The 26,599-nt window shown below is 37.4% G+C and overlaps 1 protein-coding gene across 11 annotated transcripts in view; it reads left to right on the top strand.

Moving 5' to 3' along the window:
• The window catches only part of MYT1L (myelin transcription factor 1 like), a 305,889-nt gene that overhangs the window by 205,516 nt on the left and 73,774 nt on the right, over positions 1-26,599 (top strand). For 5 of the 11 annotated variants that reach the window (XM_056344589.1, XM_056344590.1, XM_056344593.1 and 2 more), the window contains exons 7-10: positions 15,807-16,784; positions 21,292-21,426; positions 23,964-24,054; positions 26,341-26,448. In XM_056344589.1, the coding sequence (XP_056200564.1) occupies positions 15,807-16,784; positions 21,292-21,426; positions 23,964-24,054; positions 26,341-26,448 (1,312 nt within the window). The remainder of the gene's footprint in view (positions 1-15,806; positions 16,785-21,291; positions 21,427-23,963; positions 24,055-26,340; positions 26,449-26,599) is intronic. The other 6 variants (XM_056344592.1, XM_056344596.1, XM_056344600.1 and 3 more) reach the window with 3 other exon arrangements.

Here is a 26,599-nt window from a genome sequence, read left to right as displayed (position 1 = left end):
CTTCATAAAAGAAGACCCCCCCTGCTTAGGATATCTCACCTATATAACAATATGAAGAACAGAAAAGAGAAAACCCCACACCCTAGAGTTGCAGCTGGAAGACATTTATCCTGGCCATTGCGTTGGTTTCCTCTGGATAAGAAGTTAAAGTTGCCTTTCCTGTCTAGTTGTAACTAGTGAGCTAGAGTGCTCAAGCCTAGTTGGGTCAAACCACAGCATAGGAACTTCTATTGATACCTTTTTTCTGCATTAAAGATGCAAGCATGGATTACAACATGTTCTGCTGTTTAGCTGGTTATATTTCATGTAGAGGCATTCAGACTATAATTTTATCTGAAAATTTTTGTTGGAAATAATGCAATGAAAAGATTTGGAACAGGTAGTTCAGAGGTGGAAACCTCAAGGTTGTGGAATAGGGTGGGCAAACAGCTAGCCAGTAAATATCCTCTGGATACCTCTAGTTCTTGTGGAAAAAGTTCAGATCTATTTATTACAGCTGTTACCTGTTTGTGGTTGGTTGGTTGGTGGATTGCTTAAACATGACAGTGGTGTTAGTTTAGTAAACTTCCGCTTGCTGCTGTGTTCCGTGCTCCGAGGTGTTTACTGTTTGCTGCTCATAGACAGTGTAATTTGTTAAAAGCATTATTTAAACATTATTTTTTTAATTATCTGAAGTGAGATTGGGCCTGATACTGAGCTTGTTTACATCAGGACAAATCAAGAATAACTTTATGTCATTGGAGTTACATTTACATGAGATGGTGTTGCATATGTCATACCTAACTTTTCCTCCCCTTGAAGAACTGTTTTAAGACTTCCTTCTACATGAATGTTCAACCCAGAAGCTCAGTAAACTTACCAGGCTGTGTCTAGAAACTTAACGTGTTTAATCTTTAAGCAGTTAGTAGCTCTCTTCATTTTAACGTCCATGTTTAAATTTAGGAATGTACATAAGTATCCTTCTGATGTAGAGGCTTGCAAATGTAGCTCCTGTTATAAAAGACATTACATGATAACGTGAAATATCTGATTGTTCAAGAGCAAATGATTCAATTATAACTTTATGCAGTGTACAGAAATGACTCACCTTTGATGAAACAGATTATAGATCTCTGCCATACACAACTTTTGTTGACGTAAGCAGAAATTCTAAGGAGGACATTGGGTTGCTTAAAGGAGTTCAGGGTCTGAACTAAAGGCCTTAGTAAAAGCATCACAGAACACATTCAACACCACATCTGCTTTTAATGCTGCTTCATTCTGAATCTAGTTTACATGGCATGGGGTTGCTTGCTTGTATTTTTAATTCACTAACACTTTCCTTCAGTGTTAGCTGAACATGAGCTGTTGGGCCCCTTGTAATGTCAAATTGTTTCAGGGCTTATGTGTGACCAAACCTTTCTCTGCCCTTGCCGCAACAGGAGGTCGGGGAAGGAGCCATATGTCTTAGCAGTGCTGCTTTGGATTCTCGCAAATTGCAGTCCTCAAGAAGAGGCTGTGTAGAGGTTGCCTTTTCTGTATTTTCTATTGCATCCTTCTGTCTGAAGATAAATGCTGAGTGGATCCTTGATTTTGCCTCTTTCATTTGTTGTCTGGCAAGATCATATAGTAAAATTAATTCCTTCTGGTATAAAACGGATTGGAGAAGAGATTCAGAGCACAAGTGCTGTAGCCTTAGAACTGTATCCTTATTCTCAGTCAGACTGTAAACCGTTTTTTAGCAATGATCTCCTGGTTTTGGCACAACTGTGCCAAGAAGCTGGTTGCTTATGTGTTATAGTGCTTTAAAAAAACAGTAGTGAAGTCAATTATACAGCAACTCTTTGCATCCATGTTTGCAAACATAACGACCTGATGTTGTTGTAGAAAGTCTCATATCTGGGCTATGGTGCTTTTGGAAACATATTCACAGGTTGTACAAAACCAGACTCTTCATGTTCTTTCTTTGAATTCCTTTGCTTTTCACAGTGCTACTTCAAAGATTGCATTGTCCATGCTGTACTGCAGCTTACACAGTGACCACAGACTCTGTACGAATCCTTCTTGACACTACAGATGTAACAATTCTTAAAAATAAGTTTTGCTTAGTCAGTGTTAGAGGTTCCTATTTTTCCTCTTGTTTAGAGTGCAGCTCTAAGGACAAATTTTGATCACCCTATTCATTCACATTTCCCACCAGGCTTACAGTATTTGGCCTAAAAGAATGAACACAAATAGCAGCTTTTCACCCTGAAAAGCAGAGAACCTTATTTGGTAGCTCTAGGGGTTAATTTTCCACCATTACAGTTCCTCCAGGAGATAATAAAATGAAATAAAATTCCAGACTGGATTGATCATTTCTTCTGATCCTTATCTGTTCTCATGAATCAGATTTGCAGTCCTGCCCAATGCCTCGTCACAGAAATTTAGTTTAACTGGAATATATAAACAACAACATTCTTTTGAAACAAAAGCATTGATTTATAATGAACATATATATGTAATCCTGAATACTTTTTATTATGGAAGCATTTCTTCCTCATTTTGCATGTCTCAGAACAATTCAGTTTTGTTCTTTTGTGACCTGTATCACATATGATGTAGCCCTCTTATACCATAAGGGATACTTTCCCTTCTGTGAATTAATATATTTTACAGATATTTTTTGAGAGCAGACACTGGGAGCTACAATTAGCGAGCTGGACAGCAAGGAAAGCCAAGTCATTTAGCAGAAGACAAAGAAGACTAATGCTATGAAAGAAACCACCTAAAGGAGTTTGGTAAAGGATGTTAAATAGTAATTAGGAAAGGCCACTGATGTGGTTACAGACTGAAGCTGATTTTGGTCACTGTTGTTGAAATGCTCAGAATTATTTGGCACAGGAAGGCTTCATGCAGAAAGTACTGAAAATAGTCAGTCACTAACATTAAACATGTCAAGTATTCATAGCACCACACTTGTTTTTTTAAATGTGGGTGTGTTTTTTTTCCAAGGAATCCATGGCAGTTACATGCTCTGTGCAGTAAATATTACTGTTTTAGCAAAAATTTGCAGTGGCTCTTTAAAAGAAAGTTGTGCCAGTTAACAGGATTGACAGCTGAAGACTTAATGGGGGTTTATTAGGTGAACTCCTTAATCTGATAGTTCTGTCATCCCAAATGTTTAATTTTGCCAGCTATGCAATTGATAGCAGAGTAAGTAATAGTATTGCTGTGATGCTAAAGGAACACCACAAAAGAGCTGAATTTACAATTACAAAAACAAACAAAGCAAGCAGGCATTGTCTTCCTTGTACTCTGTAGACATGGAGTACTGATGGTAACCAGGGAAAGGTCTGTGCGGCATGAATACTTCCAGTCACCTAACACAGGAGTGTTTGCAAAGCTGACCAGGTGCGTGTCAGGCTAGGGTTATGTCTTTACATTTTCCAAAGCATATTGTGGTGAGATTCCTTATGTGTCATATACACTTTTAAGGCATGCTATGCAACTACTTTTCTTCTGGTTTGTGTTGTATCAAATCTATTGTTTCACCAGCTGCCTCAACTTATCATAGAATTTCTATTTAAACAAGATGCATCTGCTAAACAGTTTCTCAGACACTCTTTAAAGCACTGGACTCAGGTTTTTACAGAAGTTTTTTTATCATCTACAATAACTAAAATTGTCATTCAACTTTCAAGGCTTGCATCCAATATAACATTAAATTTTTTTTGTATTTCTATTGCAATATGTTGAAAAAAACTTTTCCCTTAGATCATTAAGCACAAAATATATTTTTAAAAGTTACAGTGGAAATACAGAATGACAGATTATTATTATCAGACTGTTAGGAATAAGGCTGGAGATGGATTTATAAAAAGTATACTAACTTTTATATTGGGGTTTATCTAATAAGAGCAGTGTGTTGATGTCCTCTGAAAATACAGCCAGAAAGGGCAACTTTTAAGTGAATAGAAACTGGAATCCTTTCTTGGGAGCTGAGGATCCTCCTACATTTAGTGTAGTGAGTTAAATGTTTCAAAATGGAATGAATTGGAAATTCTGCCCATAGCTGTAACTTGGGTATCTGAGTTGAGACGTGATACAGGAGTTCAATGCCACCTTTCCTTCTTTCCCAATGCAGAAAGTTAGAGGCTGGACTGGAGCCTCCTTTGCATAAGCAATGCTCTTATGCATTCTGCCGAAGCTCTATCACACCCCAGAAAAAAAATAATCAAGAACTGCAGTAGACCAAAGGTGGTCATTCTTCTGGGACAGCAGGACATGCTGGGTTCCTGTCTTTGCTCCAAGGGCAAATTATGAATTGACTGCTTAATACTAGGTTACAAAATCAGTCCTGACAGCAGGTATCAGACACGACACTTCTCTCTTTTTAGGCAAATGCTCTTGCCTAAGATGTACAACAAAGTATATTTTTGTATGACGCAAATAGCATTAAAAAAAGCATGTCTTACACTACCCTTGTGTTTTCTGCTTCCTGCTGGAGCTTGCATCCAGTCTAGCTTTTATTGTGGTGACTAGCAGACCTTTTTGGGAAATGTGGTATTGAATCCACTCAAAGTGGGAGAGCTTTGCTCTTAGTCTTCCAATTCTTTAGCAAGCGACCTGCTAAACAATGTATTTTACCTGGGAGATGGGCAAGAGGGGGTGAGCAGGGGAAATGAAGAGAAAGCAGGCAGTTCTTCCCTTGGTTACAAATCAAAGCAAGGCAGTCAAAGAAACATTTTACGGGAAGCCTTTGTCTTTCAGGTGTGCATGAGAGCATACCTATGGGGTTGGGTCTGTCTGGGAATTTATGTGTGAAAACACCCGATGTCTAGAATCCTTCAAGGTTCAAATGGCAGATAGGCGGAGAGCTTCTTAAATCTGGAGCTGTTGTGGTACACATCCCAGGTTTAAGCCACAGAAAAGCATAGGTGTAGTTGTATCACCAAAGAAAATAGAAATATGACTATTCCTTTCTATACAACATGCCACCCGGGAAGTCCAATCTGAGTGATGTTGAAATTGCTGCTGCTATTCATAAGATCTTTTTTAAGTGATTCACATTGAAATGTTCATTAAAGATGAGTTTAAGAACAAATTTGATTCAACAGTTTGAGGGTCTTCTGACACAGAAATGGAAACAATAAGTTCCAAGTGTAAAAGGGAGTACAGAACTTTTTTTGGGAAAAAAAAAGAATGCAGAAAGGCATAAATTACTGGGAGGTCAGCATGGGAGTACTGCAGAGAGGAAGTGAAATATGCTTTTAGGATTTTTTCTGGACAGCAGGAAATGACAAAGACATGAAAGCTGCAGTCTAGAATCTGCATTATGCACAATCTTTAAAATAACAATAAAAAGATTGTAAGAAAGAAAGGTAATTTTACAGTATAGCTGATCAGGGTCGAGGCTAGACAAAATATCTACACCCACAGGCAGTGCAGCACAGTACAGTTCTTTTCTGTTGTTATATTTTCCTTTCCCTAATATGTGAGCATTTTCCTGCAGTTCATGATGTGATGTAACTTACTGTGTCTTTATACCATACTGATGGAATTTTGTATCATTGCCATTAGTAGAATCAGAACTAGAGAGATGTAGAGCACTTCTGCAAACCCAGCCAGTAAGTGTAGACTCTCTGAGACTTTTCGTAATATGGAAAACCAGGATTATTAGATTTGACCGGATCTGTGGAGAAGATACAAACAGCAGTGCGCCAAAATTACTATTTAGAAATGCATAACTAAAAGTAATAGCAATGTATTCATGAAAGAAAAAAATAACTGTCTTTTGGCAAATGTGTTTTGCTTGAAATCCACAAATTGCACATCACTGAGAAGGTAGGCAGTGTAAAAGTAATGTACACAGTTTATCTGACTTTTAGGAATCGATCTGATGCAGATCCATATAATAAATTAATTCTGAAAAATCATCAAACATAATACAGCACCAGATACAAAGGAATAGTGGGGAAAAATTCATGTTGGATAGGTCAATTCCACTGGCTTTTAAGTAGCTCAGATACTTCAGTGTGCAGAAATTTATGTTAATGAGAATAAAGCCCCAAAATAGTCATACACAGTGCAATTGAAAGTGAACAATATGTTAGGGTGATTCATGTAATGAATACTTGAAGAAAAAGAAAAAAAACCACCCAAAAATTTAGGCAAAAGTAGAGGTTTCAACTTTTTCTCATGTACATTACTTTCACCAGTGAACTCCAGAAAAACAAATTCTGAGCTGCAGCATCCTGAGACCGGACTCAGACTCAGGTTTTAGTATTGTCCAGTATAGTATTGTTTCTGTCTATGTGTGTGTGAGTGCGTATATATTTTGGAAAGCTGATTACTTTGGTGATTTGTTTGAGTGATCCACTTTGTTGGTTTTCTGAGACTATTTGGAGTAAGAGTTTCAGCAGAGAAGTCATGCACTGAGACTGCTGCTTTAGTCAATTTAGGCACTGTGAGGCTGCCTACAAAGCCACTGCAAGCATAGCTGGCAGGTTTGTCTTTAGTTGGAAAATATATAGAAATACATATAAATGTGTAGGTTGTTACATTTGTCCAGCAGAAGTTTTCCTTTTATGAGGTACAAGCTTTAGTCATCAGGACAGATAGCCCAGTGCAGATCTGAACAGCAGTGGGAAATCCCTCACAGAAAGGAGGAGCTGATGATTTCTGAAAAGGTGGCACTGCCCGTTCCTTAGGTGGACAGGCAGTTGGAACAGCCTAACTGGAAATACCTTTGCAGCTGCTGTAGTGACAAAAAGGTGATTTTGATCTGTTACCATAGCATACATTTCCTGCATTTGACAGGTCGCTGTACTCTAACATCCTTCTTAGACATTTCCAATTGCATAGGACATCTGTACATGTAACATAGATGGCAAAACCCCAGAGGATAATAAAAAATGTTTGTAGCTAGCTAAGACTTAGCCGCACCTTTGAGTCACCATTTTCTGTTTCTTCGAGGTCCACTGTTTATGTGTTGTTGACTGACTGGAGTAGCATGGTTAAAAGAATATGTTCCTATTTGCCTTACTCGTTCCTTCTGAAGCTATGATTAACAGCGTGCATTCCATTGATCCCAGCTTACAGACTCCTCTCCTGCCTTGTTTTGTGTCTCTTCTGGTGTTCTGTCCCTAATTAGTTTATACTAGAATGGCTATAACCAAAGAGGAAAAGCACCCTTTGTATTTACTTTCTCCTTATTCTATGGATTATTACTCAGCCTTCCCTGTCACAAAAATACGGGGAGTGAGGGAAATGTAGATAAAGAAGCTGGATGAGAGGATAAGGAAAAAAGGAACAGATCCCCAGCAAAAAGCTTTATATTTCAGATGAAGTCTGGCACTCATGCACATAGAAGTCTTTGTCCTTCCAGATCCCTTGGCACTGAACTCATTGAGGGGATAGAAAGAGGGACAGGAAGAAGAAATTTCAACAATACTATATTTAGCAGTTCTGTCATCCTCTAGCACATTAGTGATGTGTGCCTCTGTCCCCTCTGCTGGTCAGGTCAGATTATTATCAAAGCACAAACAGGCTTTCTTTGATAATCAAACACAACTAAAAATAGGTAATTAAACTTATAATGGAGATCAAACGCATCCAGTAAGGCATAACTCTCTCCATGTAACTCATGCAGTCACAAGAATCTATCCCATCGAAAGCATCCATACTATCCTATCCACACCACCTTTCCCTATATAACTTTGTTTCTGTCCACAACCTAAAGATAGCTCCTTTTGGGTAGCTCCTTCATTCCTTCCTCCCTGCAATTCCTACTGTGTTGTACTAAAGCTATTGTTGAAGTTCAGCAAGGAGCCATTTTTGAGTAGAAAGAAAGTTTTGAGTAAAAGCAATTGGGATAGGATCCATCCCATCAATTTAATTAATAACCGAACAAGAGGAATAATCACTTTTAGGGAATAATTCAGCCAATCTACTTCAGATACCTAGCTTAGGATGAAATAAATCACATCCCAGGATGCGTGCATTTGTCCGTTGCTTATAAATGAAGTCTGGATGTGTGGTTCATATGGAGACATGCTCAATATGGCTATCTGCATTGAGTCAGAGATTTGAACTGAAACAAAACCAGTGAAAAGAGATTATGTATCCCTATAGTAACAGTTTGCAACCTGTCTTTCTCAGAGATTTGTATGTGAGAAAGAAAATGTTAGTTTATGAACTGAAAATGTGTTCTTCAGGCTGCATCCTTTGTAAAGTGATGATCATGGAGAGGGGTATAGGTAGGGGTCACTGTCTCCTAAGCAGCCTTTGGAGTAGCCCCATGAGAAGCTCCATATCAAGAGCTGTCTGAGTGGGTGTTCTCCCATCAGTGCAGCTGGTCTTCTGCTCCCCTGCTGTCTCCCTGCTGTATCTTGGTATCTGGAGAATAGCTTTGGCTTCCTCATTGCCTGCTGCCCTGCTGAGCTGTGGAAACCTGAAAGAAAGAAACTGCCGTACTCCACTTAATCGTTATAAGGCTATGAGACAGAATATCTCCCCTCCCTCATATAGACTTCCTAGGGTGAAAAAGTAGGATGAAATTAATACCAGTCATCAGCTAAAGCCACCTCATCATCTGTCCAGACAGAAGTCAGGTTAAAACAGTTAAGGGCTGCCTGAACCTGATTCTCAAAGAAGCACGGACCAGATGGGAATGACTGGCTAAATTGTACTGCCCTTGCAAACCCAGCATATCCGCTTCTGATCACATATATTCCCAGCAAGTTTCTTCTCAAGCCTAAACATATGCCTTCGTACCAAATATTGCAGATACCTCCAACCAAACAAGCAGGTTTCATACTAGCCAGGGACCTTATGTACTTACAGGGATGCCTGTAGGTAACCAAAAAGTATTTTCAGCTCTGTGGTGGAAAAAATAAATAAATCCTTAGCATATTTATTGCCTTTTGACTTTTTGGAAATAATGTTTGGCTGTAAGGATGAAAAGACTGTAGTTTGCAACCAGAAGGCTGTGGGAATTTATTATTCCCCTTTATTCAGCACGTACACTATTTTATGTGGAGCACTAGCTCTGGTTTTGGGCTAATCAGTACAAGAAATCCTTGAAATACTGGAGACCAGTAGTGAACAACAGAGATGGTTAAAGAGCTGGAGCATGTGATGTAGAAGGAGAGACTAAAAAAAATATTTGTTCACTCGAGGAAGAGGAGGCTAAGGGGAGATCTTACGCTGTTTTCAGCTACTTACATGGAGGGCAGAGAGACAGTGGAGGTGTGCAGTCACAGAATTAAAGGCAACAGACACAAGTTATAACAAAATTAATTCAATTTACAAGTAAGGGAGGAATTTTTCACCATGAGGGTGGCCTAACACTGAAATAGATTTCCCAGAGGTGCTGTGCTGTCTCCATCCTGGAGGATATTCAAAATTGGACTGACAGGACAGGGGCCTGAGGATCTGCTCTAAGCTGGCCCTTTTTTTGAGCAAGGGTTGGACCAGATAGTCTCCAGAGATCACTTCCAGCATCAACTACTCCATGATTCTGTGGCATCAGTCCAATGTAGATGGCGTGTGAGATGCTCTAAAATCAAAGAAAGGCAAGCAGCATCTTCCAGTGAAAAAACAAAATCTTAAACGGAGCATATCAACTCATTTCAGAACCTAGATAATTTTTGTTGCAGTATGTCACTTAAAACAAAATTACCACAGTCATGATCTTGCCTGTGGAGCTGTCAGATATCTTCAGATCCTTTTCCAAAACTGTACTGATACAGGTATCTCATAGGGACTTAGAGTGGGAAAACAATCATAGAATGGATTAGGTTGGAAAAGACCTTTAAGATCATCAAGTTCAATCATTGACTTAGCACTGCGAAGTCCATCACTAAACCATGTCCCTAAGTGCCACATCTACACATCTTCTAAATACCTGGATGAGTAACAAATGACTGCATTTTGAAAAACATGTTGCATCCCCATTCACCTGGATTATCTGATGCTCTCTGTCTTTATCTAAACTCCTGCCTGATTCTATGATATTAATAAAAATAACCTAAGTAAGAACCTCTATATTCTACCAATAGCTTCTGTGAATATTTGTAATTAGAATGTTATTCATGCAGGTCTGACATAGGCAGAGGCATAATAACAGGTCATAAGGATGGCATAAGCAAAGGAAAACCAGTATTTCAGGGCATTGATTATGTACAAACACCTGTGCATTTAGATGAGAATATACTGTTTTGTACAGAAAATTAAATCTTCAAAAATGCTTCTATGCCAAAATAATTTGCTTCTATTTAAAATGTATCTCAATAGCAAAAAGAAGAAAAAGCAAGGAATTCTTTGAATTCTTTTATATGTCAGCAATCACTCCACAACAGGAAAGAAAATCAGACCTGTGAGGATCCCTTTTGGCACTTAAATTAAAAAAAAAAAAAAAAAAAAAAAAAAAAAAAGGAAAGAAAAAGGAGTACTTAATTTTGTAGTGAGTAAAACCATATAAAAAGTGGACTTTACAGAAAAGGAAAAGATCAAAATGTAACAGGGGGAAAAAGACCACAAACGGAAGACTCAGTAAGCCAGCAAATTATGTACAATATTTAAAAGTCTATATGGGCTTGCTCTGTGATCCTCACTCCTCCTTTATAATACTGAATCCTACTGCGGCGTGATGTGTTCTTTAGCTCAGGCCGCCTTTGCCATGCTTAATGACTTCTACTCTTCATTTATTTTACTTTGAGTGTTGGTTTTTAGATGAATGCAATAATTATTGTAGGAGACTCTAAACAATAAATCCTAGTATTATAAGTATTATAAGCAGGTGTAACAAGCTGAGGGGGAGGAGTGGAAAAAAATAGATATAATGGTATAATTAGAGCGCATCAAGTAAGTAAGTGAATAGTTATCTTTTTCTTTTGACTTTCATTAGGTAATATAAGGTCCATAAAGGAATCAGTTACTGTAAAATAAATTGCTTAAGTTTTTATCTAAAGTACTTACTGTAAAAACTTCAGCGACTTGCAGAGATGAAGAAAAAATTTCACATGGTCAGCTTCAGTATTCAGTGCGTCCCTCAAATAGGCATATTCAAAGGCTTGGACTCTGATCCGAATCCCAAGTCAATAGTAGTGTTCAGACTTTTAGAGACCTTGCTTAGGCCCTTGGAGAGTTATATGTGTACTCTATTTCTTCAGTGTGCAGTGGACAAGTTGTTGAGAGCTTGCTAAGTTTTCTACCTCTTCAGTGTCCTTAACGCGTAAGATTTTCGCAGAGGAGAAGGCAATGTACAAAACAACCCCCTGCCCCATGTGATGCTGTAACTTTCTAAGATTTGGGATTTATTTGTGCCAACATTGTCTTGCTAAATATTTCCCATAGGCCAGATATCATAGATTGTAATGTGGAGATGTATGCATGCACCTAATCTAACAGCTTAGAGGGAGAAAAATGGTGATGCAGTAGTATCACATGCTGAGCACTTAGGAATTGGCAAGTGGCAGTAACCAGAGCAGTGAAGTCTTTTAAAATGGGCAGTGCTGCCTGGATAATGAAACCATCCATCAGGGCAAGAAGCCTGTATGACCATATAGAGGTTCAGCTTGTTAGCCATCATGTTTTCCCGTGCTTGGGAGAAAGTGAGTAATTTGATACACAGACCACAGATTTGGAAAGTCTCGTTTCTGAAGTCTTTGGCAGGAATGTAGCTGCTATTACTGAAGTATCATTGCCTCTCTCTGCAGAATCTCTCAAACTAAATGCTGTATATTTTCCTTTTCAAAAAGGTGCTGTTTTGCATGACTCCCTACACTAAAAACAGCAAGCCGTTTCTTCTGCCAAAAAATTGTTTAAATATGGATGTGATAGGAACAAAGGGAGGAAGCAATCAAGGATGTAGAGGCTGTAGTCCTTATTCTCCAGTGACTCCTGGTATGACATGGAAAGAGTCACTCAACTTTGTGTCTCAATTTCCCATCTGTACAATGGGGTTAAAATACCTACCTCACAGGGGTGTTGTGAGGCTTTTTAAAATAATGTTTGTAAAGTGCTTTGAGATCCTTGGATGAAAGGTGCAATAAGAAATCAAATTATTCACTTTTTTTAGTGCAATACAAGAGTGCACTTCCGTTGAGATGGCTAAAGGCTTTCAGCTCTTTATAGCTATTCCACATACTCTTGGTTATAATTTCCCTCCTGTCATTTGTTATATCTGCTGGGAGTTAAAAAAGATCATTTTTTTTTTCCTTCAAGAATACCAAAATTGTCACAGTATTGTGCAGATGAGTGCTAAAATAATCTGATATTCTTTTTAAACTGTGTTGCGTGTTCCTTATCCGTGCAACTCTAAAACTAACAGAAAGAGGATATATGATAACTTTGATCAGTCTTCACCTAAACTGGCTAACTTGTGTCTTTTTGAGAGAAACGCAGCCTCTTCACCAAATAAAAACTGCCATTTTGGTTAATGGTTACAAAATTTATGTAAGTGGTAGGGTAGGTATTTCAGTCCTATATGTTTTGCAGTCATTTAACAAACAGCCATTAAACATCACAGTATAAAGGTAGTTACTGAATTAAAGGTTAAATTAGGAACTGTAGAAATGTGAAATGAAAGCAAGTTTAGATTTTACAGAGCTGAATCAAAGAGAAGGCACATAGATTCATGTAGAGCTGCTAGGCTAACACACTTTCCAGAAGACCCTTAACTAATATACAAACTAATTCAGTAATTAAAATTTCAGTTTAATAAACAGGTGACACAGGTGCTTCCTAGAGCAGGCTCAGCATCCAACAGTTGCTGTTGTCCAAATGTTTTTGAGGAGATGACATAGTATACATAAATATCCTTTTCATTAAAATTAACTAGCTTCATGGAGGAGAGAAACGTGAGTAAAATAGTTGTTAAATAAAGTAGATGCAAGAAAAGGCCAAAAATTAAAAGAGGAGGAATGAAACTTAGTTAAAATATTTTTTTGTGTTCCTGCCTCTTTCATCCGTGATTCACGCTTTACACTTTCTTCTCCTCCACCACCTTTTTTTCTTCTTCTTTTTAGGACTGAATGGACAGAAGAACTGAAAAGCTTATTACCAAACAAACAGAATAAAAAATATTATAGTTACAGCTTTCACTCAACTTCACCTACTCAAAGGGAATTTACATGTCTTCACTCATACAGTATGTGATTCATATTTTCACTGTTGTGGAGGCAAAGCATAACATAATCCTCCCATTGGTGATCATTTACATGACTCTCATTCATGTAAAAAGAAACACAAACCCTCTTTTTTTAAAAATCAAACCCTGAAACTTTTCACATTTCAGAAGTTGGACTAGAATAGTCACTGTGTACCTGAGCAGATCGCTGGATGGCTTGAGAAAATATGTTTTTTCCTACTCTTTATCTCAGTATCCTGTTATAGAGCTAGATCTGGACTGATTTCACCAGTGTTTGTAGATACCTCATGCTAAATTTGAAGGCACTGGCAATTTTGGAGCTACAGCTCACTGCTTCTTTAATTACTTTGGTGTTCCTTCTGCTACATCTGACTGCCCATCAGACAAGTTACAAGAAGCACCCCAAAAAAGCATCAGTTTCTGCTGAATCTTCTTGGCATCAGGTTTTATCCTTGATATTTAAATTAATGTGGGATTGTTTGTACATTTAACTTTAGAAAATTATTATTAGTGTATTAAAACATTTGCTTTTCAAATAGCACAAGCTAATTATCCAGTAATCCTTAACTATCTACTTCTATGCTGTCATTCAAGATGGAAATATTTCAAATAGGAAGTCTAAGTGGCATCCCTTACTTTTACCCTGAAAAACCTGATACTGTGATATACTTAATTTTTGACGGGCTGAAAGGTAAATGTGATTATGATTATCTTAAGAACAACAACAACTAAAATAAAGCCACCTTTGATGATAAATAGGTAACCCACTACTGACATGGAAAAATCTTGTCATGTAAAAATACCGTAAAGCCTTCCCTATCATTTATCTTCCCTCTGTAGTTAAGTAGATAATATATATTATATAATATTTTACCTTGAGAGCATTTTTTTCCATAGACGTAGCCTGGTCATCTACCAGTTATGGTGCTTAACTACAGCCTACTATCATCCCAGGATCCCTAACCACTGTGTAGAAGGAATGCTATCTTGTGGCTGAAATATTAATTATTGTGCTGTTGAGCTTTGTATTTAAAACTCTGATTTATTATCTTGTCCACTGACATAAAAATTACTTTTATAAAAAATTATTTCCTATCATTGAAATGTTAGTATACAAGCCACCTACTACCTGAAATTTCCCACTTTGTTTGTTTAACCCAAAACATGAAAGTCACACTTTAAAAAATGCTACGTGTTTAGGTGTACCAGTGTTGAAAATACATCTAAGCTGAAATGATGCTATCAGAGTTGATAGACTAGCTCTTGAGCAGGTGTTAATTGTCCTAGCTCTACTGGTTTCTTTCAATTTGCACCAGCTGAAAAACTGGCCTAGCATGTCAATGTAATGACAGATTTAGGAATTTTCTTTTCCAGTTGTGATGCAAAGCATTTAAATACTGCTTGAGTAGCTGATTATCAAAATATCATTTACGAGATATTCATTAGTAAATACTGGTGAATGTATATGTGTTTTAAGAATGGGTCTAAGAATGACATAACTTCTGAGTGAACATGAGATGCCAGAAAATGTTCCCTGGATTATATTCATCTGACCAAATACGGATATCTTTAAGGTAGGCATCTGGTCTGTCTCCCTTTGTTGTCAATGAAGAGAAACAGGCACTTCTAGCAGTTATTAATTGTACTCTCAAGAAGATACTTTAACCAGATCGGGTGGACTGTGTCCTTAAAGTGTCTGCTTCTCTTACTGACTAAGGACGGGAACATCAAATAACTAGCTCAGATATAGATGCCTGCCTTGCTGATGTCTAAAGTTAGGTGAGATGAATCTTACCCTCAGGGCCTCACATTGGCTCCATCTTACTAAGTTGTCCCTCTATTATTCAATAGTTACTAAAGCAAAGCTAAATAAAATGTGGTAAATCTGCACCATTATGTTACAATACACAGGACAGTAAATAACAGCCCTATCATACGTGTATGACCATAAATTTGGGCTAGCGTATTTACTTACAATTATATTATGCATAATTGCTTCTATCTTCCTTTCTTGTAACAACTCTTAAAATTCTGACTTCTCCACAGTTTCATAGTTAAAACTGAGAGATTTTGATTTCTACTGATGGATCCACCAAGTAAAATGCCATTTTGAACTTTGTGAATAGTTACTGGTTATCTAGCGTTAATGGTGTGCATGGTGTTAAAACAGTGGTATTTTCCTGCTTGGTGCATATTTTTTCTCTTTTGGTGAATAGCATTCATCAGTAAGAGAATAAATCCAGTAGTACTAATTCCTTTGCCATCTACCATATTTCCAGGAAATAAAGTAGTAAGAAAAGTTGGAAACATAGGCAATAATGTCATATTAGTAATATGATTGTAATAAACCCCAAAAAACTGTAAATACAGAAGCGGAAGGAGAAAAGTATTTATGCCATAATATTTAGCAGTAGTAGTAATTAGCATTTTGATTGCCTTTTTTCTTATCGGTTCTGTGAAAGAAATTCATGTGAATGGCAAATAAACAAAAATAGCCTTATAGGCTGTAGAGAAATTAACTTCACATGGGCCTTAGTGTTATAGAATCGCTGTATAATTAACAGTATTTGACATGCAGTTTGTTTTCTGTCCTTGCGATTGCAACAACAGTTCCAATTGTAGCCACTTTTTTCTTTTCTTTTCCTTTTTCTTTCTTTCTTTGTTTCTTTCTTTGTTTCTGTTTTTTATGCAGAAGACCATCAAATGAATTGTCACAATACTCGAATAATGCAAGACACAGAAAAAGACGATAACAATAATGATGAGTATGATAATTACGATGAACTGGTGGCCAAGTCATTGTTAAATCTTGGCAAAATTGCAGAGGATGCAGCATACAGAGCCAGGACAGAATCAGAAATGAACAGCAATACATCTAATAGTCTGGAAGATGATAGTGACAAAAATGAAAATATTGGTCGGAAAAGTGAGCTGAGTTTAGATTTAGACAGTGATGTTGTTAGGGAAACAGTGGACTCCCTTAAATTATTAGCACAAGGACATGGTGTAGTGCTTTCAGAAAACATTAATGACAGAAATTATGCAGACAATACTTCACAGCAAGATAATAGGAATATGAACTTTGTAATGCTAGGGAAGCCCGTGAACAATGGACTTACAGAAAAAATGGTGGAGGAGAGTGATGAAGAGGTGTGTCTCAGCAGTTTGGAGTGCTTAAGGAACCAGTGTTTTGATCTGGCTAGGAAACTCAGTGAGACAAACCCACAGGAAAGAAATCAACAGCAAAACATGAACACTCGTCAGCATGTCAGGCAAGAAGATGACTTCCAAGGAAGAACACCAGACCGGAATTACTCTGATATGATGAACCTAATGAGACTTGAAGAACAGTTGAGCCCCAGATCTAGGACTTTTTCTAGCTGTGCAAAGGAGGATGGTTGTCACGAAAGAGACGATGATACCACCTCTATTACTTCAGATAGGTCTGAAGAAGTGTTTGATATGACAAAAGGTAACTTAACCCTGCTTGAGAAAGCAATTGCTTTGGAAACTGAGAGAGCAAAAGCCATGAGAGAAAAAATGGCAGTGGAAGCTGGAAGGAGGGATAATATGAGATCATTTGAGGAACAGTCTCCAAGACACCTTTCTGGAGATGACAGGAAGCCTAAACCCAGTGACGGCCATGTCAAAAAGCCATATTATGGTAAAGGTAATATTTCTATATACCGTATGTTATGTCATGAGAAGGTGTGAGCTAACGTGTTAAGTTTTGCATAGATTTCTGAAATGAAGTTATTGATTCCACATAATGGGAACTTTATTTAAATTGTAGTAGTATGACATGATTGTAAAATAGCATCATGTTGCGATTATAAAATAAAAGAGTTCTTCTGCAGTGTTAGAAATATGTACAATATTTCAGCGAATATCATTTGGCTAAATTTAAAAAACTTTTCAGGGAAAAAAATAAGAGATCATGTTGAAAGAGGCAAAGATTTTTCTCAAGATCTTAATGTATTTTATAGTAATAATTAAAAAACAATGAAGATAATTACATTGCAAACTATATTGGAAGTGGGGTTTTATGTAGCAGGTAGTCAATCGGCTATGAAGTGCATATTTTACAGATTGGATTGGGTAGGTGGCATCATGACTTATAAAATTATCATCAAGTGACAGTTATTGATGAAGCCTCTCCCATCTAAAATGTAGAATTGCCTGATAGAAATTGAACAGTATCAGAATGACCGATAACATAAGATAGGGGCAGTGACTAGACATTAATTATCTTAAGATAGTAAGGTAATGGAAACCATTTGCTATGCAAGGCATGGTGTGGCCTGGGCTGAGATCAATAGCAATTTCTTTCTTATATGCATTCCACTTCACTGGTTTCATTCCATTGTGGAAACAGTTAAGGTGCTGCCTTGACCATAATTCAATACAAAAGAAAAAAAAAAAAAAAAAAAAGAGAAAAAAAAGGAAAAAGAACAGACTAAAGGTTAACTTTAGAATGCCTTTTAATTTGCGGGATTATCATGGTGATGGTGTGTTTATATTACCACACCCCTCTGTAATGTGTCTACATCTGTACATGTAGGGCAGTGTTGTGTAAGGTGTTCAATACCTCCTGAGACTCATTGAACACCCCTGATTCCCATTGACTTTAGTGGAAGTTGAGGATGTGGTATTTCTTGGGAGATGCGAAGCAGGGACTGGGTTCATCTAATATTTGTTGTAAAAATATTTGGTTTCCTTTCTACAACTGAGATGGTGAGCATTTTTCTCCTTTTTATAAATCCCTGTTTTGAAAAAGTAATACTCTAAGATCTGCCCATGACATTCAGGAAGGCAGACAACATCTTGGTCCAAGAAAGGTTTTGATCTTTTTTACAAGCCTTAAGGAAAAGTAATGACCAGTCTTTTAGAAAAGCATGGGAATTACTGATGTCAAACACTCTTCTGCAATGCATTTTAATGAAGTTTTGTTTGTTTTAAGCATAAATACATGGTCTAGTGAGTGCTGTAGTAACTTCGGGTACTTGGGGAAGACAACTTTAGTTAGTGTATAACTGCATAGCCATGTGGATGTTGTGCTAAATGTTGTTCGCATATGACCTATTGTAGATACATTTCCCTTTGATTATATGTCTCTAAGAAAACCACAGAAAACATGGCGAAGCAATACTAATTTTTGAAGAGCTTTTTAACTCCAGTGTTGTCCAGCCCTTCCAGTCTGTGCATGCCTGGGAAAGCATTTATGCATATAGATCTGCTGTCTCCAAAAAGACTGTACAGTTTCTGACAGTAACAAATGTATGGACGTCCTATTTCAGTAAATTCTAGAGCTTGTTTGAACCATCCTATCTCTTGGGAGCACAGGCTGAACTGATGATAGGTCCAAATGCAAACCAGGGATTAAATATTGTGGTAGTTTGGACCAAGTAACTGGAGTGGATTGTTCTATGCTTTTTTGATAAAAGGGGAAAGGAAAAAATATTCCTTCCTTCCTTAAAAAAGCATAGAAAACATTCTAGTAGTTGTTGGGAGAGGAAGTTTTAAGTAAGACAATTGCTTATATCATTTGTTCTCCACTCACACATTATCTTCCACATACTCCTGGAAGAGATACCCACAGAGGTGTATGATATGGTTAAGTGGAAACTTTTTGGCTACACAAGTTTGCAGTGAGAACTATCTCCTGGCTTCAGGAGTTCTGCTTTCAGAGATCACTGAAACAACTGGTAAAGGACCACTAACCATTTTTTCACTGCCATTTAAAGTCTTCTAAACACGCTTTCTTCTGAAAGTTTTGAATTTTAAAACCTTTTGAGTCCTCTGACAACTGTCACTCAGGCAGTACTCCCATTGTGGCAAGGAGTGAGGAAAGGTTACAAATTTGAATAAAACTATGCAGTATTTCTCCCAATTAACAGAAAAGTGTGTCCAGTGTTTTGTATAAAGTTGTGGAAAGTTTAGCAAATGTCTTCCATTAAAAGCAATGGGAAATTGTGCAAGTACAATTTTATGCAAGTTTTGAAATCATTAAGAATAGTATACAGCATCTTTTCTGACTCATTAGACCATAAAGGCTCTTAAGGATCTGATACATGCTATAACTTTATAGCATAGACTTGAATACAGAGAAGGATTTGCTTGACACTGTAGGATGTAAGTGTCTGGATCCTCAGCTGCTCTAAATTAGAATACTTTCATTGACTTTGGTGGAGCTCTGACAATGTGGAGTAGCTAACATTCCTCTAGTTTAATGTCTTTAAAAAGCCATTATGGTCTAAATTAATCATCTACATTTTTTGCAGTCCTTGAATATTTTTATATTTACGCAATTTATATTTCATTTACATTACCTATTCACTTACCTAATACTTTTACACATCCCAAAGTACTTGACTTGAAGAGTTGCTTAGACTTGTGTATGTATGTAGCTGTTGGCTTGCTGTTCTAGTGGTCTCAGCACAGGCCTATCTGGCAGGAATTCAAATCCCTCCTCTGACATTTGCTCCTTCTGTGGCCTTGGGTTTAACTTCTTGATCTCTTTGCTTCAATTTCCTGACATATAAGATTATGGTCTTTCCAGGAGTGTTGTGATAACTGTATAGCACTTTGGAGATAGATTTGTATGTGTATTTATCATTAAAGAGCATGAAACAAAGAACACTGTTCTACAGTCAACATGCAAGTTGAGTAAAATAAAACTTTCATAATTAAGGATTCCTTTTGCAAAAGGCAAGGTTTAAATATTAAAATTTAAGAATGGATTTAAGACATGGAGAGTCATTACATCGAGTTAAATAATTTCTCTAAAATGAAGGTGTTTTGGAAGAACTTGCAATGTAAAAGTATATATATATAAAAAAGCTACCAGAAGGAAATCAAGGAAAAATAAGTCCACAACTGAATGTGAACTCTGGATTGTGTTGATTCATGCTGAAAAAAATGGGTTGTATGCGAAGTTCTACAAGTACCAGATTTCCACTGATTGTACTGAGGGTTGCATTTATTGAAGCTGGGATGGAATTTAATGTAAGAAACACTTAATGGAAAACAAGTAGCAAAATCTTATTTTCCAGAGATGAAAGCATAAATACTGAAGCAGAGCAACGACAAGAGCAGCATAAAGTACTTAAATGAGGATAGCTCAGATTTGGTATGAAAGGAGGATGGACTAAAAAAATGGAAGGGGGATGCTGGTGGATCTTTAGCCAAAATGGTAGCAGTTAGAGCATCCTGAATTTTATTACTTTAATACTAGTACAGAAATCTGCAATAGTCTCCAAATCTGGCAGCTGTGGTCAAGATCATAAGATGCAGTTGGTATCATGTGCTGGGCTGGAAGGGTAGAGTTGTTATTTTACAAATGCTCTGTTAAAGGACACAAGCTGATGAAGTATGTGAGAAGGTTCTAGTTCAGGATTAACCTCACCAGCAGTTTTACTACATTATTGGCAGAAAACTTTATTTTATTGAAATAATCTCTATTTAGACTTTTCATTGATTTGTAGACAGAAGATCCAACAACATTTTGAAAGATCATTAACCTTCAAAGCATATGAGTATTCAAGCATTATATATATGTATGTTTGTAGTACCCCAAATTTACACAGCAAGTGATACTTTCAGTAATTCTGATTACGATGTTTATTCTACCATAATTTATTGAAGACAAAGGTATATTTTCATAATTCCTACCACTTCATAAGGAATGTAAAGAAAACAAGTCTTGTCAGTGAGCCTTGGAAAAGGGATTTATTGTGCTGAACCATTGAATCGCTATGCTAAAGAGCTGGGTGTGCTACTCTCAGGACACTGAACTGCTATGACAGTACATTTGCAGACCTTAATACGTCAGGCAAATAAAGAAGGGAATCTCCAACTAAACAGTTTCCAAGTGACCTTACACCCTTGAGCTGATGCTTGCCAGCAGAACATTGGTTGACAGTGGTATGGCTTTGCTATAAAAAGGTCACTTTCCAGTCGTTGTGAATGGATAATGCTGTGATCATAGGAGCCTGCAATCTGAAAAGAAAATAGCAGGATAAAAGTATCAGAAATGTGTTAAGAAGTAGAAGGTTTTATTTTTTTTCTTCTAGTTTTCATAAGAACATTTACCAAAGAGTAAATGACATGATTAAATGAACCTTCTTACAGAAATGTGAAAAGCATCATTCACTTGACACATTTGTTGTAAATTATAGATCCCTCAAGAACAGAAAAGAAAGAGAGCAAATGTCCTACCCCTGGGTGTGATGGAACTGGCCATGTAACGGGGCTTTACCCCCATCACCGCAGTTTGTCAGGATGCCCACACAAAGATAGGGTCCCTCCAGAAAGTAAGTTCACATTGTTTCATGGAAACGGGGGATAAAACTACAAAGATTTTTCTAGCATGCTTTTTAAACCTTTTATTTAAAAAAATTATTTTCATTTTTCAGTATGGTTTGTCTCAACTTAGTCAACTGTTCTGTGTTACACTTTTTCCTTTATTCCATCATTTCCATTCTCTACTAACTTCTACACTAAAAGAACAACTTTTAAAGCTGTATTCTTTGATTTTAAGAATCCTAGGTTATTTTTAAATAGATGTATTCAGTCAACAGAGAAAAAGGTTTCCAGATGTCACTGCTTTTACTTCTGCGTGCTGATGTCACATCAACTGTCCCTGTGGTCTTGTACAGGAATAATTGTAGCTGAAAAACTTGCAACCCCTTTCCTTTGTTGTCGGTGTGTCCGAGATATAAACTAGTTTATATTATTAAAAATAACAATTTGGCTGTTTAGTTACACAACTCAGGATTTTGAGCAAACATCCCCTGTCAGTCACATGGGTGGAATTTCCTGCCATGTTAGCGGATTCTCTGCAAAGGAGGTTCACCCATATGAGCTCATGGATGTTCACTTGAAGGCAGGGGGATCTGTTTCTGGAAGTCACCGCCCTGGCTGGTGGAATCGGCATAGTTCTGTTGAAGCTAATTGCTCTATGCTGATTTACACTAGCCGAACACCTAGCTAAACACCAGTTTTCTTTCACACCAATTTTAAAATGGAGTTATTCCATTAAAGCCTATGCACCTAAAATCCCCACTGTCCATCAGCACTTACAGACCTAACCTCGACAGATTTACAACAGCCTAAAGGAAACGTTATAAAGCTGGTCCGGGGTGAAATGGTCCCCAGTTTCCAAAGGAAAGTAGACTCTGAAGGGTAGGAAAACAGAAGCAGATTAGTGCACCAAGAGTGGCAGACATAAAAAGTCTCCTCTTTCATGGTAGAGTGGCTTCTTCCAGAAGTAATGAGGAAATACTTTAGAAAACTTTGTTGTAGCTTGGCTGATCTCTGAATACAGTAGAACAAATAGAGTAATTTCTATGCTTTGCAAGACTCTGTAATTTTCTGAAACACAAATATTTATTTGGTTTCTCAAAGTTCTCTCATTTGTACAAACGGTAAATAAAAAGCTGTTTAGAAGACTTTGTAAATCAAAGAAGAATATAGCTTTAAACTGTTTGCATGCTCTTGTACCTACTAAAATGAAAAAGGTGAGCTCATCTTTTTTTATTTATTTTATTTTTCCTGTGATGTTGGCCTTGTGAAGCATGTTTCAAGAACAGCTTTGAATAGTAGGAATTTCAGAGTAAAGCTTTTGCATCTATACATATTTTAGCACACTGATGATGGGGTGATGATGATGGTTATCTTTCAATCAGTATACATGGTTAAATTCTCAAGTCTCTGAACAGCTTTTATTCAGTTCTTAACTCAGTCAAGGAATTAACTGATTTTATTGGATCTTTTTTTGAGTGAGAACTAAATACAGGCTTCCAGACTACTTCTTGTATGAGAAACCCAAAAATTTGCAAGGGCTGGATGGCCTTTTTCCATGGAGTGATGTACTGCCATCCAGCCCTGAGACATGGATTGAGATATGTCTCACATCATACAAAACACTTTAGTGTTCCCAAAAAGCTCTTGATAATTCGGCACTTCATAGCATGAGCTTTATGATTTTGAGGATTACTGCTCTTAGCAACCTTGGGAGTACATTTTCCATCCAGCTTGCAATGGATGCAGATGTAAATCAGTTTACTTGCTTAAGCTTGTACCACTTATTTCTTTTTTACACAGTTTTTTTTTTTATTTATTTATTTTTCCTGCCATCCCTCAATTTTTAAGTGCTTATTTTAGTTTTTAGTCTTTTGAAAAAAATTTCTATCCATTGCAATTTTCACATCTGTAGAGAGTACAAGTGAAAATTAAAGGACCAGTTCTGCTTGTCATATAGATATGAATGATATATCTATGTGGACGTGGGCAGAACTGGCCCCTAGCTCAATTGGGCTGACTTATAGTTAGGGTTAAATTCTGATCAGGGTTGTACTGAGGTATGTTTCAAATAATTCAGTGTTCTACCAGTATAACTTGAGAGCAGATTTTCAGCTCTCGAGTTTGATACTGTGTGTATAAAGCTATGTATTGTGAATGCATACATTTCCTGAAAGAATTTTTCTAGTCCACAGTTTTGTTGGACTGTCGCTAGCTCACCCTTTACTGTTGATCTGATCTTTGCTCAGTGTTTTTGTATGAAGAAGATGTTGGAAGTCTTCTGCTTCACTGTTGCACCAGAGATACGTTTGTTTATAGGTTCTGTAGCCTTCATAACTTTCACTGTTGCCCTGTGTTAATGAGCATAGGGTCACAATACTTACTTCCCTCATCAGGCTTTATTGGCTATGTGTGTCACGTGTATTTTGAGGAATGCTGGTTGTTAATGAATCCTGCTTTGTTTTAAAATGGTTTCATATATACTGGGATTTGATTTTTTTTTTCTTGTTTTCATACTCTGCTGTTTTCTCTTACTCTCCTTGTCAAGTTCTTGCCATGCATGAAAATGTTCTTAAGTGTCCTACACCAGGCTGCACAGGCCGGGGCCACGTAAATAGCAACAGGAATTCCCACCGAAGGTAAGGATGCCGTCGCTGGACGCCAATCTAGAGGGAACAGTGCCTCCAAACTGCAGCCCTTCTAGCAGTCCATTGGCGGGGGGGGTGTGAGTGTGTGTTTCGTTGTTTTGTTCTGAAGATTGACAGATGGTGCTTCGTGTGCTTTATCCATTTTAAAGAGTAACATTTATTCATGTGTTTTCTGAGGAGGATGAGTGTTCATTTGCTTCGGTATGGATGAATTGATCCACAAAAGACATTTTAAGCATCCTTAGCTTTTGGGGTGGGGTTTTTTTTGTTGTTGTTTGTGTTTTTTTACTTTTTGTTTTGGTACTAGCTGAACAGCAGTGGTATGAAACAAATGGTACGACTCCTTATGGGTATGTCGGAGGGAAAAGGAAGAGTCTGCCAACATCATCAGGACTAGGGCAGAGTTCATGTTCTCACGCTTCACTCTCTTCAGGGATCATTTTATAGTGCATGAAAAAATCCACTGTACTCCTAAAAATGATTTTTTTAATACCTGAGAAACAGCATTTGAGGTACACAGACATTATAAGAGTTAGCTTTCCTACTGACCACATTCTCAACCCCAAATCCTTATTCAGCTAATACTGAATGAGAATTTTGCCTGTTTAGGAAACATTATGAAAATGTCTTATTAAATTTAGAAATGAAAATCCAGAAATGTTAGATGTAAGTATTCTAGCCAAACAAAAGAAGAACAAGGAAAAAAGCAACTTTTCTATAGTTTCCTAAGATTCTTATAGAAGGGATGCCATTGCCTATGAAATTCTGTCAAATAACAGAATTATCAAAATGTCACTATAATTTTTAGTACATATCATAATTTTCCCACAGAACAACAAGATCTTGCTTATTTCTTTCTAATTTTTAAAAATCCAGAAAGTGTGGGTAAGAGGGTGAAAGGAATGGAATTCCTTTTTTACTGTTAATTATAGCATGAAGGCTTAAGGGACTACACAGGTGCTGGACGTTCAGTCTTGTCAAGCTCTGGGTTACTGGAGCCCCTCCGTGTCTCCCAGAAGACTCTTGTGGGTACCAACCCATCTGCAATAAGCTCTGGTGCCCCTTTCTTCTTTGCAGTGATGCTGCCAGTTAGATGCAGTAAAAACCCGAGAAGGCTTTATGGGAATTACTGCTGCTTGAAGCAGCATTCACTTCTGGTTGAATATCTACTAGAATATTTGAGGTGTCTGAAGACGAGCATGTCAGTGGAGTGCAGCTGCCCTCTGGCATGACTCCAAAACCACACAGAGCCCCCTCACCCCTCTGCAGAGCTAGGGCAGCGAGGGAGGGCTGGGGGGAGCAGTCTGCAGTCTGCTCACCTCTTTCTGCAGCTTTTGGGGCATTTTGCTCTGCTTCACTTTTTTTATTCTTTTTTTTTTCTCTCTTATTTCCTGTAGAGAAGGGAACATCTGGGAATGCACTGATTTGCCTTTCATTTTAATTTCTTTTCCTGTAGAGAACACAGAGAGCTGCGGTCACACAAGCACGCAATAGACTATGACAAGGAAAGGATCCCCTCCATTGTCAGGTCACAGGTTTCTACAGCTTCACTAAGAGCACCATCTGCTGGCATCAATGTATTTATTTTTCCCTATTCTAAATCTTTTCCAGAAGAATCAGGCTTATTATTGCCACTTCAACAATAGTTCAGCATTTGCAAATTTAATTGAAATTCAAGTGCAGAAGTTCTTTTCATGTTACATCATCTACTACTAGAAAATATACTTTAGTGGGTGATATTCACAAACAAACACTAAGCATAACATAACGAAGATGTAGATTCAGAGGCCCATAGCCAAGTTTTGGACTCATTTATATGCCTAGCAAAAACATTGGAGTTAATGGAGCTGAATGAGGTGTGAAGCAGCACAAGATTTGGCCTATATGGTGGTGTCATTTAATCATCTTCAGAGCCATTTCATTGGCAACGTTTGTAGATGCATAATAAAGGTCACAAGTCTGCTACCAGAGCTGCACAGTAGAATCCAGTTTATATTCTCCTCTCCTACTGGTATGTTCACTGGCTGACATCCATGAATAATCTACCCATGTACAGTCAGAGAAGAAGAGCAGATGTAAGATCTACCATGCAACTTTGAAAGCAGAAGAAAGGAAGGCTATTCTAGAGAAAATACATATGACCAAAAAGCTTTTGGAAACTCTTTTCCTTCAGATTCTTCCTGATGCTGGCTAAGGAGGAGAAGGAGTAATTGGATCAGTGCTATAATGTGAAACTATGCAGGACAAGACAATTAAATTTCCTTTCTGTAATTGCAGCCTCTCTGGATGTCCTATTGCTGCAGCAGAGAAACTGGCTAAAGCTCAAGAGAAGCATCAGAACTGTGATGTGTCAAAATCAAACCAGGCATCAGATCGGGTTTTAAGGTATTAGAAATCACTATAATACTTATTATTATGCAGAATTCATCACACATTCACCTAATCTGAGAATTTATATTTATATACATTGTATATACATATATATCTCCTTTAAAGAAGAGTTAGAATTAGGGCTTCTGGATCCAATTCTCGCAGT

This window comes from Falco biarmicus, chromosome 6, assembly GCF_023638135.1.
Source record: "Falco biarmicus isolate bFalBia1 chromosome 6, bFalBia1.pri, whole genome shotgun sequence".
Classification (NCBI taxonomy): Eukaryota; Metazoa; Chordata; class Aves; order Falconiformes; family Falconidae; genus Falco; species Falco biarmicus.
The sequence above is the reverse complement of the archived record's forward strand: the minus strand, read 5'-3'. Positions and strand labels throughout refer to the sequence as shown.